This window comes from Falco naumanni, chromosome 2 (genome assembly GCF_017639655.2).
Source record: "Falco naumanni isolate bFalNau1 chromosome 2, bFalNau1.pat, whole genome shotgun sequence".
NCBI classification, from domain to species: domain Eukaryota; kingdom Metazoa; phylum Chordata; class Aves; order Falconiformes; family Falconidae; genus Falco; species Falco naumanni.
The window spans coordinates 86905465-86921216 of record NC_054055.1 but is presented as its reverse complement, the minus strand read 5'-3'; the positions used below and the strand labels follow the sequence as shown (position 1 = coordinate 86921216).

At 36.5% G+C, this 15752-nt stretch overlaps 1 protein-coding gene across 12 annotated transcripts in view; it reads right to left on the bottom strand.

Annotated features, from left to right (window-relative positions):
- The window catches only part of DMD (dystrophin), a 1096913-nt gene that overhangs the window by 290734 nt on the left and 790427 nt on the right, over positions 1 to 15752 (bottom strand). For all 12 annotated transcript variants that reach the window (XM_040582467.1, XM_040582466.1, XM_040582468.1 and 9 more), the window contains one exon: positions 13686 to 13803. In XM_040582467.1, the coding sequence (XP_040438401.1) occupies positions 13686 to 13803 (118 nt within the window). The remainder of the gene's footprint in view (positions 1 to 13685; positions 13804 to 15752) is intronic.

The following is a 15752-nucleotide window of genomic DNA, read 5'->3' as shown; positions in this document are numbered from 1 at the left end:
TAGTTTTGATTGAATAGATCCAGCTCTAAATGTATAGGCAAGACTGTGGGAGATCTTAAGAGTACCAAAATATCTAGAAAATTAGAATGGACTTTGGAATTCTGCAAATGTGTCAATATCAGGCTCCAAGTTACTGAAGCAAAGTTTTGCATACTGTTTATGTTTCTATTTTCTTCTTCAAGAAGCAAAGTAATTTCCTCAGGAGAACCTTCAAACCCCACAGAAGCCATAAATTCAAAATTCAAAGACTGCAACTGGCTGTGATTCATTTTACAATGGATAAACAGCAAATCTCTTCCTTCTGTTATTTGACGTTAAATATTATATGAGCTGTCAAAATAACATCGTCTAACGCCTAAGCTTCTGTTTTCTTTAACTCTCCAAGTCCAAATCCTTACCACTGTAGTACGTACTAATTAAGCTGCATCAGCAAGGGTAAACTGCCACACTTTGTAAAATGGTCAGTAAGCAACACAGCCGTTCCCATTTGTTGGTCTTAACTTTGAGACCAACTGCTGGGCTACAATTGCTCTCCACGGTATTCCATGACTCGGAATTATGAGCACAGGCTGTTGTGAATCTTTAGCTTTGCCTCTTTTGACAATGCCAAATTTGCACAGTGATTCAACTCCTGTGCCACCACAGCATGTGCCTCTCCCTGGAGCTCAGCTGGGAGGTGACTCTAGAGCTTCATTCACTCACCTACACAAACAGTCACAGAAAGCGGAGTGCTGGCAGCAATACTTAGGTTACCTCAATGGATAAACCATAAAAAAATCACACATGCAGCAGAAAAAAATACAGTAGGCCAAACCTGAACTTCGTAGCTTTGACTTTTATTTTTGCCTTTGAAAGCAAAGATAAATTCCAAATGAGTGAGAACTGATTTCAAAGCAAAGAATACAAAATTTGTTTCTTTTAAAAATATTTTTATGATCGACTTTAAGCATAAGTTTCGGGGATTTTATATCTGAACTGAATTAACTTAAATAATTTGTTTCTTTATAACAGAAATAGAAAACTGTATAAAGGTGTTTTATTTGCAGATTACCAATTTCATAATTACAGAATGCTTTGAGTTGGAAGAGACCTTAAAGATCACCTAGTCCAACTTCCCTGCCATGGGCAGGGAGATCCAATCTGATCTTGACACTTCCAATGATGGGGCATTCACAACCTCTCTGGGTGACCTGTTCCAGTCTCTCATCACCCTCATCATAAACAATTTTTTCTTTCTATCTAATCAAAATCTACCCTACTGCAGTTTAAAATTATTGCCCCTTGTCCTGTCACTGTGGGCCCTGATAAAAAGACTCCACATCTCTTACAGTATGCTTTTATGGACTTTTTTTTTCTTTTTTTAATGAGCACTCTACTTATGTGGCCAAGTAGTATTGGGGCCTTGTTGATATAAAAAGCAAATAAATAGTTAAATTTCACACTAAAAATGACCTTATACACTTCCAAGTAAATACCCAACAGAGTCAATTCAGGAAGTATCATGCATTGTAGAAAAAATGTTTCTTCTGAAATTTTCAAATCATTCGTTTTGACCATTCTCTGTGTAGCTATACTACTACAAATTTATTATTTTTAACTAAGCACTGATTAGAAAATGAAGGGCTTATCATAAAAATGCTGATACCTGAACTACTAAAGGAGTGTAGCTTTGCAAGTATAAGTGCATATAGGGAAAAAAATATTACTTTTTTTTAAAAAAAAATAATCATATGTCTAGTTCTCAAAGTCACATGAAATGGGTCCCAAGCTATGGAGCCTGGCATTACATACATATGTATCTGTTTCATCATAACTGGAGATACAGAAATTTTAAAAAGCTAAGAAACAAAAAACAGAACAAACCCCAAAAAACCCCAATGTATTTGTCACCTTAGTGCAATATTTTAGCTGACTACTAAAAGAAAAAAGATATATTACACCAATCTTGAAAAAAGGAAAAGACATGATAACTTGTCTTTTACCGTGGTTTTGGTTTAAGAAGGGGTTGGGTTTGTTTTGGGGTGTTTTGTTTTGTTTTAATCAGACATCTATGCTGCTTTGTCCATGTTCTCTTTGGTACTCAAACACAGATCATAACATCCATGAGACTCATGACGGACCAAATGGATTATACTTAATCAACTTTAGACAAACCAACACACTTCAAAAACACTATTCTGATATGGCTGAACTCAGCAAATTTTGACCTGCATAGGTTTAGACTTGACATCAGAAACACTCCTTTACCGAGAGGGTACACAAACACTGGAACAGGTTTTCTAGAGACATGGTTGATGCCTCATGCCTGTCAGTGTTTAAGAGGCTTTTGCACAATGCCCTTAACAACATGATTTAGCTTGGTCAGTCACGAAGTGGCCAGACAGTTGTGACTAGATGGATCATTGTAGGTCCATTCCAGCTGAAAGAGGCTGTTCTATTCTATGCTATATTTTACTATAGAGCTCAACATTTTGATTGCAAGGAAATACATAAAATGGAGCAAAGAAAAAATATCCAATAAACAAATTAAACCAGTACTGTTTGCCATCCTATAATGCTGCAGTGAAGAGAGCCATGTATCAAAAGCGCAAACATTCAGAAAGACTAATAATAATAGTGGAAATGTAAGTAATATTCTGCAAAATTATTATATCTCTTCATCTGAAATATTGCACTTATATCTACACTTAAAAAGATAAAGAAGACATAAACACAGCCCAACACTTTTAGGCAAAACTTCCATGGCATAGGTGTATCTTCTACTGTACTCAGGTTCCCATCCAGTTAAAATATAATGAAATAAAAGCTTTTCTAAATATTCTGTTTCAGGTTCTAAGTTCTACCAAGCCCAGATGCCACCACTTTCTAATCATGTATAAGACTGTTCAACATCTATTCTCCTTTGCTGTTACTCAGCTAGGGGGTTCACTGATACGTCATTTTCTCACCTATCACATAATAGACCTGCTGATAAAAAGATGAAACATGAGTATCCAATCTCCAGAACCTTTATGCTATTTCCCTTTCCCTCCCTTTTTGGCATGACAAAAGCTGACAAACATATGAGCATTGCTATCCACTAAACATAGATTGAAAAGCATCAGAGCCACCCTTTTCATATGCTTATTATCCTGAAAACAGTAATAAAATTAAATTATTTAAATTATCTATAGTGTTTCATGAGTCACTATAATGATGATTTGGTATATAACAAAATGAAACCACCAGCTTGTGCAACCACCCCCCAAAGTCTTAGGACCTCTCTCACACAGGTTAAGCCAGTATTTACTCAGCAAAGGAGATCTGGGCTGTGCAAAACACTCCTTTTGTTACTGGTTTAGTCCCAATTCAAGCAAAACTAAACCCATGAGAAATTTATATTGAGGATTGCCAAAGTAAAATCCATAGGCGAAACGTACTGCAGCATGCTTAACTAGATTGTCTGAGAACTGCAGGTTCCAATATATGTTCTTTCTGTATTGCATTCATTTTTAGAAAAAGAGGTGGGACACAATGTAAACCAAAACATGCATTTGCCTGATATCGGTGCTTATGTGGCATCTAAATTTAGCTCGTAATCTCTGCAGAGAAGGACCTTTGTTTCCTGTTTGCTCTGTAATTACTGCAGAAAATTATGGTCTGGTATAGATGAATATATACTGTTCTGACACAGTTTTCAAAATAACTGTGGACATTAAATGTTGCCCATCAAACTCTGGATGAAATGTCAGTGGACAAGTAATTTGGTAACGTTCTGAAAACTATTTCTGAGCAATTTCTTTTTCGTTATTGCCATCTATTTTCATTTTGACTAATTTGTCTCAACACAGCTAGCATAGCTCTTCTGTTTGTATCATCACAGATAAAAATACATTTCTGCTTCTAGTCAAATTTCCAACGTTCTGTGCATTCTACTATTTCTAATACAGCACTGCCCTGAAACACTGTTGAGAACAGTGAAGACAGGTATGTCACATTGAAAGAAAACAGCAAAGAAACTAGTCTTCTGAACAGATATGGCAGACAAAGGCTGGGGGATGAGATATATTATCCCACCTTATCTAGGTAAAGAATTAACCATATGAAATTGAAAGACTTTTCTGGAATTATGAAGTCTGTAGCAGATCAAGACATTAAATAGAGATCATTCACACCTGTGATGATACAAGTTTACTCTTACTGTATTTTCATTGATCCTGAAAGGCAAAAAAAACTTGACCATGGGCATAAGGAGTAACTTAGTGCTTATTTGTCATGGGATTCCCATTAGGAAGAAAAATGGAGAATGGCAGATATTCCTCAGATGCAATCATATATTTGCAAAGAAGGAATAAAAAAAAAAATCCTGCTTGCTTTGTTGTGGTAGACCACCTTACCAGTAGGCTGCCTCATTCTTTGCAAGCAGTCCCTCTCTACTTACCATCACACATATGAGGGTTTCTCTTGATATCCTGGCACTTTTTGTTACCCTTATATTGCCTTTTCTTTTGCCGATTAAAATTACAGATGCAACTAAATTTACCTCTACTTGAAGTGTTTATATTATCTTTTGGGTTCCAGGTCCTGTTCCAGCTTGTTCCCCAACTTTGTCTCCAAGGACAAAACAGTTCCATCACATTCAAAGCAATCTGTGACTTCTCACTGACAAAAGTCACCCTGTGTGGGTAGTTATCAGAGCACAGCACCTTCAACCCTGACAGCAACATCCCTCTTGGTTCTCTCTGAGATGTTTCTGGTGTGCAGTGCTGGAAGAACAAGCAGTGTTTCCAAGCAGAAAGCAGATAGTGGGAAGCACAGACCTGCTCCATTTCTGCTGCTGCAAGCAGCTGGATGTTTATTAAACTTAAGAATTCCGAAATATCTCAAATGGTATCTGAGAAGCTGATAAGAACAAGTCTAAGAGCAGTAGTTAACATCTAAAAATAAAGACTACTATTAGGCTATCTTTTTCGCCAGATCTCACACATTACAACCACAAAAATAATGGGAGACTTTCTGTACAATGCCGTGAGAACACCAACAACACTTCTGATTAGGCCTGTGTAACCATCTCTAAATCCGATACAGCGCTACTGCATCACCTACTACAGACAGAACCCTGGTCTGAGCTGTGACGGCAATTTCCAACAAGTCCTAGCAAGAGGGCAAGAGGGGGGGAAGCAGGAGGGCATAGCCAGAGTGAAAGATGAGTACAATGACATGGTGCAAACAGAACAAGGGAAAAGGCAACATAGAAATCAGTTACACAGATTAATGTAAAGCAGCATTTTCCATATGGGGGACAGAGAAAGAGAGAAAATGGAGGAAACACAGGAAGGCAGATGAAAAGAGCTCTAGGAGTCCTCGTGATCTTCAGGATCACGTGGGATCACTTCAGAGCCAGTGAGCTCCTCCCACAGCCTTCTCTTCTGCAGGCTAATCAGGCCCAGCTCTCTCAGCCTTTCCTCATCAGGGAGATGCCCCAGGCCCCTCATCACCTTTGCAGCCCTCCCCTGGACCCTCTCCAGCAGTTCCCTGTCTCTCTTGAACTGGAGAGCCCAGCACCGGACACAGCACTCCAGATGGGGCCTCACCAGGGCAGAGCAGAGGGGCAGGATCACTTCCCTTGACCTGCTGGCTGTGATCCTCCTAATGCACCCCAGGATCCCACTGGCCACCTTGGCCACCAGGGCACACTGCTGGCTCACGGGCAACTTGCTGTCCCCCAGAACTGCCATGTCCTTCTCTGCAGAGCTGCCTTCCATCCAGCAGGTCAGCCCCCAGCCTGTGCTGGTGCATGGTGGGGTTGTTCCTCCTGGAACAGTTCCTGGCAACTTCTGTACTTTAGGGATTTTCTACCAGATGAAACACGTATGAAAATCTCACAATTCCCAAAAGTGCTAACCATCCATTAAATTCTGTCATCTTGCCCAAATCTAAAAACAAATGCAAAATCCAAATTAAAATTACTGTTTAATCCATTCTGACAAAAGATATATTCAGATATATCAAGTCCACTAATAAAGAATGTCAGAATTGCAATGTCAACATTCACAAAGAGAATGCCTGCAAAAAGTAAATCCCAGCAAACATTAAAAAGAAAAAGATGGCTAAAATCCATGCAATTTAATATTTTTTTAAAAAGTATTTTTTTGGTGCTTGTATAAGCTGACTGAACATCAACATTTAAAACTTCAATTAAAATAAAACTAGTAATTAAAGTTATTATCTAAAAATATTGAAACTCTATATAAAGAGAGAGAATACTAGGATGATAATTAGGCTTTTTGGGGGTAAATGGGATGCTTTTGTTAAGAATTGAGCTTTATAACTCCCTTAAAGAAAAAAGGGAATGCATCCAAACCATACGATGCAATACTTTTGAGACTATCAGACTACAAACGTATGAAGTGGTGCTAGTATTTTGCAAAAAAATAGAGAATTCCTATATAAAAAATAAAATCAAATCAAATTTAAAAATCCATGATTTTGACCAGCTACACAATCACAGATTTTAAGGTTAGGCAGTAACTTTATTGATTGACCAAATGGACATTATATAAACACTGTAATAATATTTCACCAGTAGATAAGGAATAAAAATTGCTTAATAAAAATATTTCTTTAACATTGAAAAATAATTCTTAAAATATAGAATATTGATACAGTTATAAATAATAGGCAGTGGTTTAGCCCTTTTTTCACTTTTGGAACCTAATAATTTTGGATATTTACTTGCAAAGGAGGTGAACCACAAGTATGGCATAAGTGGTATAAATATTTTTAATGGCAAATTATTAACACTAGTCCTTTAACATAAAAAATTGACTGCATATATCTGGTATCACTCAAAGAGAAAAAAACCACACTGTTTCTGATTATCTGGCCACTACACACAAGTCAATGGAACATTCTTCTACCACTGACAAGATGTAAGTCAAACCTCTTCATCATTTATTATTTTCAGATTTTAAAATATTTTATATACGTGTTAATTATCTTTTGTAAAATGAGATTGGATCCAATTTTGCAATCCAATGTAAATAAAACCAGATTTATTGCTATAACACTATAAATAGGAAACCTCACATTAGATACTTGAAAACTCTAAATAACTCAGTGCTTGCTTTCCTGAAGAAATGCAAATTCTTGGCAGTTTTAGTCAGGTAAATGTTTCAAAAAATTATGTTAACACTTCTCTAATCATTTAAGATACAGAAGTTATCCTGAGAATCTTAAATAGGCTTGAATTTTCTTGGTACTATAAATCAGAAGAATTTTTTTTGTCTGTATCCTGACTGATCAACTCTGTTGACCAACAGAGGTTATAAAAAGACGCAAGGCAGATTCAGACACCGGCTGTCCCACAATGCCATACCAAGTCCTTCCCTAGGCTAAAGTAGGAAGTTTGTTCTCCTTCTGCCAAGTGATAGTATGTCCAAAATTTTTCAACCAGTTAACTTCACATACCCATGGCTACATCATACAAAAATGTGTAACCTGTTAGTTTGAACCATCCTTCTACCAAACCATGCTTTCCTCATTCAGGGTGTGTTGGTTGTTTTGTTGTTTGTTTGTTTGTTTTTACCTTTCTGGACCTAGTTGAAATTATTTAAAGGTATTTTAAAAGGCTTTATTTCCTATCACTCTTTCTGAAAAGACTCTTCTTGCAGCACAGCCTTACACTTTGCACTGTATTCTATCTTTGCAGTTTGCAAGATCACAATTAGCTGAGAGTACACATCATGTTTTCGTGATGAGGGATTTGGTCAGCCATTCTGCTGTCCTAGCCTTTTGGGAAGCTAGATGACAAAATTTTATAAACACTAATGATTTGGGCAAAATTAAGTGCCTCTATCCAATACACCACAGACTGATTTCTAGGAACATAAATCTTAGGAGAACGTTCTTATCCATCTAGAAGTACCTGGTTTAGAAGTAGCCAGCTACATTCCACCTGAATTACCACACAACACAATTATCTAATTCTCTTCACCGGATTGAGAAGGTAAGTGAGCAAGCCACCAACAATGATATCACTTAACACACTTAGCAGCTCTGGGGCTCCCGAAAAATCTGTGCCACTTTTACTCATGAATATCAACAGAAATGAAAGAAGGTCACCTGGCAGTCTCACTGCCTTTTTGGGAGCACTATGACACCTTAAGTAGGCAGCTTAGATCTTGCCCTTTGTCCACTGAGCCATATGTTTCTAGTATATATAGCCTGTAATTCCCCAATCATTCAGACATTTCTGGGGCATGGTATTTCCCATTCATAAAGGGGAAGCATTCCAAAATAACTTCTTATTCCTTCTTACAATGTCCCATAACTTTCTTACAAATCCTGCAGCAGCAAATCTGTTCCAAGGAACTGGTTTCAAATGAGGTACTCAGTAACATGCTATACCTTTCAGAACTCTAGTTTTATCTTGTTATTGATGTTTCTTTAACTACAAATGGTTTATACCTTCCTACATTTCCACGGCACAGAGTTGTCATAGGAAAACCAAGGTTTCAGCTGTAAAGAGGTACATCAGGGTGATTAATAAACTTTACATCTTTACGGCACAGGAAAGCTATAACTCAGGTTCTTGAGAAGTTCTTGAAACACATGGAATCCAGACAATAGAATACTGGGGTTTATGCAATAATTCAGCTTGAAAATACTAGAAAGATAACTGGGCAAACTGTATACAAGTACAATTTTCTTACATTTTTCGTTTACAGTCCTGGAAACAAGGAGTTTTACTACTGGATAACAAATTCCAGATTGTATGAATTACTTTTTTCAAGTGGTAAACTCTGTATTTGTGTTCAATAGCACTAAGAGAAAACCACATTGATGGCAGTACAATGGAGACGGCTATTTTATTAAGATGTTGAGAACAGTACAGCTGTAATTCACTATGGAGTTGCTATATACTTTGTCATGGAAGTGATGACAAGTTGATGATTTTGCCATAAAACTGTCAAATACAGCAATCTATTCAATAAAGGCATTTTTATGGAGTGGCACAGAGACACTCAGACTCTTTCAGATTCAGATTCAAGCAGAGCTCTCCTAACAACCAATTATAACATAGCAATTTTTTTTCTCCAAGAAGACCCCCAAACAAACTAAAAACAAACCACAAAACCAAAATAAGTCTTCTGAAGATATCTTCTATAAATTATTCATACATTGGTGGACTTAAAAACTGCAAAATAAAATATCAGAAGGAATCATTTGGTCCCAATGTGTAATTCTTAATCAAAATAGTTGTCATTGAAATACTTATATCTATTGCTATTATTTATGTATTTAATGTAATCAAACTTAATTAACCTCTCAAGTGATATTTTGAGAGTTCAGTACATTTCACACAATCGCTGAAGAAAGATGTGTGTTACTTTGCCTTCTTATAATCTTGAAAGGGAGATTCTTTGGTCACTAAGAGATTATTTCTTCATAGAGTTCTATAAACATTCATTTTCATACCTCCTCTATCACTTACACAGCCAGAAACATCATTACAAGATTGGGATGTAAATTACTAGCAAAGTAAAACTGCAGAAAGGTTAACTACTGTTATCGTTTGCATGTGTGTGAACACAGCAGTAAGAAGGCCTGCTGTTTAAAGTTTCTTACATTTCCAGGATCCAGCAAGACCTGACATAGCCTTTGTAATTACTTTGGTATTTCTAATTCTAAGACTGCAAATTTGGTTTTATTATCTCTCAGTATATTTCTATATTGACTTGTTAGTGGCTTTATGTATTCTATACATAGGAACTGATGAAAAATAAAAGGAATTTTCAAAGTTTAATTACTATATTGTATTCAAAGTTCCTTATAAATTCATTCCATTTAAAGAAACAACATTTTCATCAGCAGTAAAGCAAAGTGTTTTGGAGCTGTGATGCATTATGTAGAGAAAAACATTACTGTGCAGCATATGGTTCAGTTAGAATAGAATGCTTTATCAAGGGCATTCAAAGAGCAGAGAGGAATCTTGCTTTTCCCCGCAAGTTTTCCTCAAGACTAAAAGTAATTGTTATACTTATGTATTCTCTAATGTATAAGTTGTAAGCAAACTATGATTTACGTGGAATAAACAGAGATTTAAATATAACATTGTGTAAACGTAACGCAAGTTTTACTTTATAGAGCAGAGTTCTTTATATGTAGTATAGCTCCTGTAATTTCACACAGGTAATGAAGTAAGGGTGGGGAAAAAAGTTTCCAATGAAATAATTCAATTGTATGAGCTCATTTTTAATTTCTGTTTTTATTTCCTAAAATCTTAAAAAAGGCACTAATGATTTCTAAATATAATTCAAAGTTAGACTTTAATGAGCATAATATACATATTTCTGCAAGCAGAATGACTTATGAGTTCCTACTGTTAGTGCAGAAGTCAGAACCTTCAGGGTTTTAATTCCAGTTGATGGCACGCTGACACATCCTGTGACCAAGAATGTATGACGAGTAGCTGTCTTGTAGAGTAGCTACGAGTCTCATTTAGGACTTAGAATATATTTGTTCAGTGATATTGGCCAGATGATTGTGTTGGGTTTTTTTACTAGCACCTTAATAGCAAAAGGCAATGAACAACATATCTGTACAAATTAGCTCCTCTTTTCAGCTTTTTACTTCTGAGAGTGTGAGATCCCATGCTGCAGCCTGGGGAGAGGCAGCGCACTAGGTGTAGTCAAGTCTATCAGCTCCTACGTGACAGACCAGTGCAGCACAGCCCTGCACTCCCTTTTCTTCAGGATGGGCTCCGAAGCATTTGGCACCTGGTAGTGTGACATTACGGAAGGCTTCATGTGAGATTGGTACACAGCTGCTGCAGAGGAGCATGAACGACACCATGCTGATGCTCAGGTCATGAAACTGCATAGACTGAATGAATACTTATAACTTCTAAGACATAACCATGGCAACCTATTTGTATTCATGAAGAGGGGAAAAAAATCACAGGACATTGGAAAGAGTCTGCGGGTGAGGTAGGCAGGGAGGACTTGTAGCAGTATTCTGGTGCAAAGTCCAAGTATAATGGAGGGGATGCTCTCTAGGGCTGTGGGGAAAGCGCACCCTTAGCAGCTAGAGCAGGTTCTCTGGTCCAGGGTTCAGCTCTCGCTGCGAGCAAGATTCCTGGGGATAGACTTGGGGACAACACGCTGGTGCAGTAGGCTGGGCTCAGTATGTGCTGGACTGCAAGGCAAAACTGCACTAGGTGAGAGCACTGTACAGCACAGCAAACTTCAGAGTAGCTGTGTTAAACAGCACACAGAGCACCCCAGCTGTGCTGGGGATAGGAAGAGTCTTCCTATGTTCAGGACAGTATAGCACTGTGAAGGGAGGGGTGAACTACCCCTACAGTAGCTGCAGCCAGAACAAGTGTATCCTGTCTATACAGGTGTTTACCAGGCCTGAATCTAACCAGACAGAGAAATCTCCATCTTCTTCATGCAACATACAGGGGGTGGTGGGGTGGTGGTGGGAATTATGCCATTAAAAATCAAAAGAACAATGGTAGTTAGGAAGTACCTTAGATGACAGTATGCCACATTTGGCATATATTCAGAAAAACCTTATGTGTCGCTTTGTAAAGTTCTAGCATTATTTTTTTTCCCCTGGAAATATCATGATCTCCTTAAAATTCAAAAGCAATAAATACTTCTTGAATAGTGTTTAGTACAACCTACAACTGCATAAATACAAACTAACTAAGCATGAAAAAAACTCAATAAATCTAGTTTGCTGCCTCAGAAGACTGGATCAAAAATGGCCCTGATCATACTTTATCTCCCCCAAGTGCAGAAACACAGACCCTGTGTATTTCTGACAATAAATATTCTGTTTACTTTAAAACTATGTCATTGTTAACAACAGGATGATGTTAGAAGATGCTACACTACAACAAGATGTACTTGAAAGAACATGAAGGAACATGACCTCTATCTACTGCATCATAAGTTGCACTTTTGCAGACAAGGATATTGAAAGTATTAACATAGAAAATTAATGCTAAATCACAGCAAAAACTAATCTTGTATACCTTAAGTTCAAAACCAACTAATCATTTTGGGAATTCTTAAAGATAAAAACTAAGAAATCATCTCATAAAATATATTCACTATACTGCTAGCCATAGATGCAAGCTGTAATATAGTTGGGTTACCACATACTCATTCATGATTTACAGTCTGATAGCTTGCTTTCCTTTTTTTTTTTACTTTATGAGAAAGAAGCATTTAATCTCTCTTAGAAGGCAATTTCACTTAAAGTGAAGTGTAGTTTTCCAACAGAACAAAATTTAGTCATGCATACAATTCACATGAGGGCAGATAAGAATTATGCTTGCATTTCACATAAAGTCTACAACTCTTATCTTCAGAAGACTCTTTTCAGAATTAAAAATGAAAACATACTAGAAAATACTAGTAGGATTACTACATATGTTGGCTTTGAATAAGCACTGTAAAGTTAAGGTATATGTACACACTTAATCTGAATTCAACTAAGTACATAGTTCCAAAATTAATTTGCATGTCAAACAGGAACAGGAGCTTAAGTAATATATAAGCACTACCATTTCTTCTCAAACTTCAAATAAAACAAATAGTTTTTCTGTGTCTTAGTAATATGTTTCAAGGCCAGGAAGAGAATAGCAATTAAACAATATGATTTTACATAGGATGTAGTCTAAATAGTATCTGTTTGTGCTACTAACTACAATACAGTTCAAACATGCAATGTGATTTTAGCTTATTATGGAAAGTACTATACCTGATGAAATAATAATAAAAAAGGAGGTAATAAATAAATAAATACACATCTACTTTTATTTATTGGGATAAGGAAGTTTAGCCTATGTACACCTTCAGAGTCATCAGTTTCAGGGAACAATCCCTGGTTTCCAGGCCAAGATGTACGGAACAGTTTGTATCCACATAAAGTGAATTGACTGTGTCCACATGCAAACCATTTGGCTTGGGTCTTCTCTAAGCACTACAGGAGACCTCTAGGACCATAAGAAATTATTTTTTTGTAGTTTTCATTCCTGAGTACTCAATAACTGAAGATATATAACAGGCCACCACAAAGGCCTGCTTTTATAACATGACCTTGACAGTGTGTTTTATCTATAGTGAAGAGCATAAGGAAGTGACAAGACTAAGTCTTCAGTAGAATTCTAAAGTGTAATTTACTAATTTTTCCACCTTAGACACAGCTAGTTGGTTAATTCTGGAAAGGGAAACCAGAACTGAAGAACTACTACAGACTAATACAGAGCATTGTCAGACTTGTGCATCAACTGAGAGGAGATGAAAGAGGCTGTGGCTGTACTATGAGGGATGGAATTGAAAACATCTTACAAGCCTATGGCTGCACTCTGTGATTTCTTCTTTTCCACCTTGTTTAAGAATAAATGTATTTCTTTATCTATAGTGATCATACTCCAGATTTTCTACACTATGTTCCCACTATAAAGACAAGCAATATGAAATTAAGGTGAAAAATGTGAAATATGTGATCAATGACTTTCACTTACATTTCTTCTATATGCAATTTGGAAAATCTGTGAGAACTCTCTCCTGATGGAACTCTCCCTCATGGCAAAGACATAAAGTGTCTGAAAAATGCTATGCTCATCAAGTATTACAAGATTTTCCATATTTGCTGAAACATCATATGATAGCAGAATCACCACTTACTGCGGTCAGTAATTATTGTTCTGGCCTCTTGATTGCTTGTCTTGTTTTTTAGATTTTGTGCTGCAGTTATTAGTTCATCCAGCTGGGGACGTCTTTGCTCCAGATCCTGTAGTATTGCCTAGTTACACACAAGTACAAAAATAAAACAAAGAAAAAAGCATGTAGAGCTGTTGAGAAGACCATGCATAGAGACTTTTCTTTGTGCCAGCTTGACCTAAAGCTGAAAGACTGCTATTTCAAATAATATGAATAATTTGGTCTAGACCTTCCAAATAATGTTGTTATTCTTAACATAAAAAATCCAAGTATAACTTGTAAAAATACTTATAAAACGACAATTTTTTTAACCCATCAAATTATGCAAGGTTAAGCTATTTTCCTCTATAAAGCTATAGAAGGATAGTATTCATCTATATTCTTTTAGATTTTACATTATATATTTTTAAAAGATACAGGGGCTCACATTCTTACCAGATTAGGCAGAATTTTCCTAGTAACTTGTGAAATTTAATTAATAATGTTTGTTTCTTAATATTTTAAGGCTGTTTAATTACTATCTGTGGGGTTAAGGCCAATGTAAGACTGTTAATACTTCTTTTTCTGTCCTGACATCTTGCCTACTAGAAAGGTAATTAAACTCACAATAATTCATATATTAGTCAAATGGATACAGAAAGGCCACGCAATCTGACTAGAAAGAAGTGGATCTAAAGTTTTAGAGAAAAAGACGAGCTTAAAACCCATGACTTATGGTCTTTAAGAGGAAATAAAAACTACAACAACATAGCTTGAGAGATAATGGAAATGTTTGAAAGTAAAGCATATAAGATTTATGCATATATTAGTTTAAATGATTTTTAAGGATTACTGAAGAGCAAACAAGGCATCAGCTCAATGATTTCCCAGGTAAGAAGCATCCAAGCACGTGTTTAAAAGACATTGACCAAATCTAGCAACTTCAAATCCCTATCATGTAGCTTCCAGAAAAGATGCTCATTAGATTTCCCAGTCTTACGAGTTAGAAGTAGCAATATTTATTACCAAATTATGAGGATATTATTTTTTTTCTGACTACAATTTTGAATCACCTGAACAGAAAAGTATGCTGTCAGATACCTAGTAGGTACAGTATATCAGATATTAAGCTGACACCAAAGGTCAATGGAGGATTTTTACTTTTCAGGCTTTCTATGTAGACAATGCTAGATAATCTGCTAGCATGCTCACCTGGCTCACTATGTATCTTGAGTATTTAATTGTCTTTAAAGTCTTCCCTCATCCCCAAATGCTTTTATTCTAAATAATCATACTTTAATTTAGCAAGCTGTTATTCACTGACTGTACTAGGTGGAAAAGACCTGCAGAGCCTGATCTTAAATTGGCCCTCCAACCTGAGATTAGAGCTACATGATTTCACCGAGTTGAAGGTGACAGGTAAAGGCCTTATTATATCATCTTCTGTCCAATGATATTAACAAAAGAGCATGAGGATATCAATTCCAGTAACTACAGCATGTACCGTCAAAAGTAATCTAAAAGCTCCACAGTTTCATTTTTGTTCAGTTACAAGCTCTTCAGCTACACCCTGCAGAATTCTTGCCTTTAACTTCTGTATCAGAAGTTCTTTGAAAATCTATTATAACTGGCTCTCTCAACTCATACCCAAAAGTCTGGATGGTATTTTTTCCACTTGCATACTGATTGGCTTGCATACAGAGACACGTGGTTAAAGTGGCAGCTTGCATAATTAAGCGAGGAACAAATTTCTCCTTAGAAGTCCCTCTCTAGTGAAAGCACTCAAGAAAAAGAAATAAAATCTACTGATGCAAGTACTACCTCTAGAGATTTACGTGCCTTCAAAACTCTATTTTCTAGGAAGACCAGTTAATGAGTGACATGAATTTCACAATAGAAAAAGCAGTCCCATTGCAGCCTAACATCTGCATTATACGTATTGCCAAAATGGACTGCATAGAAGGAACGTTAAAACACATAAAACATACTCAGATCATTGTGTGGCCTCCAAAGTAATATTTTCCTTTCTCTCTCCTGCCCCTACCCAGACAC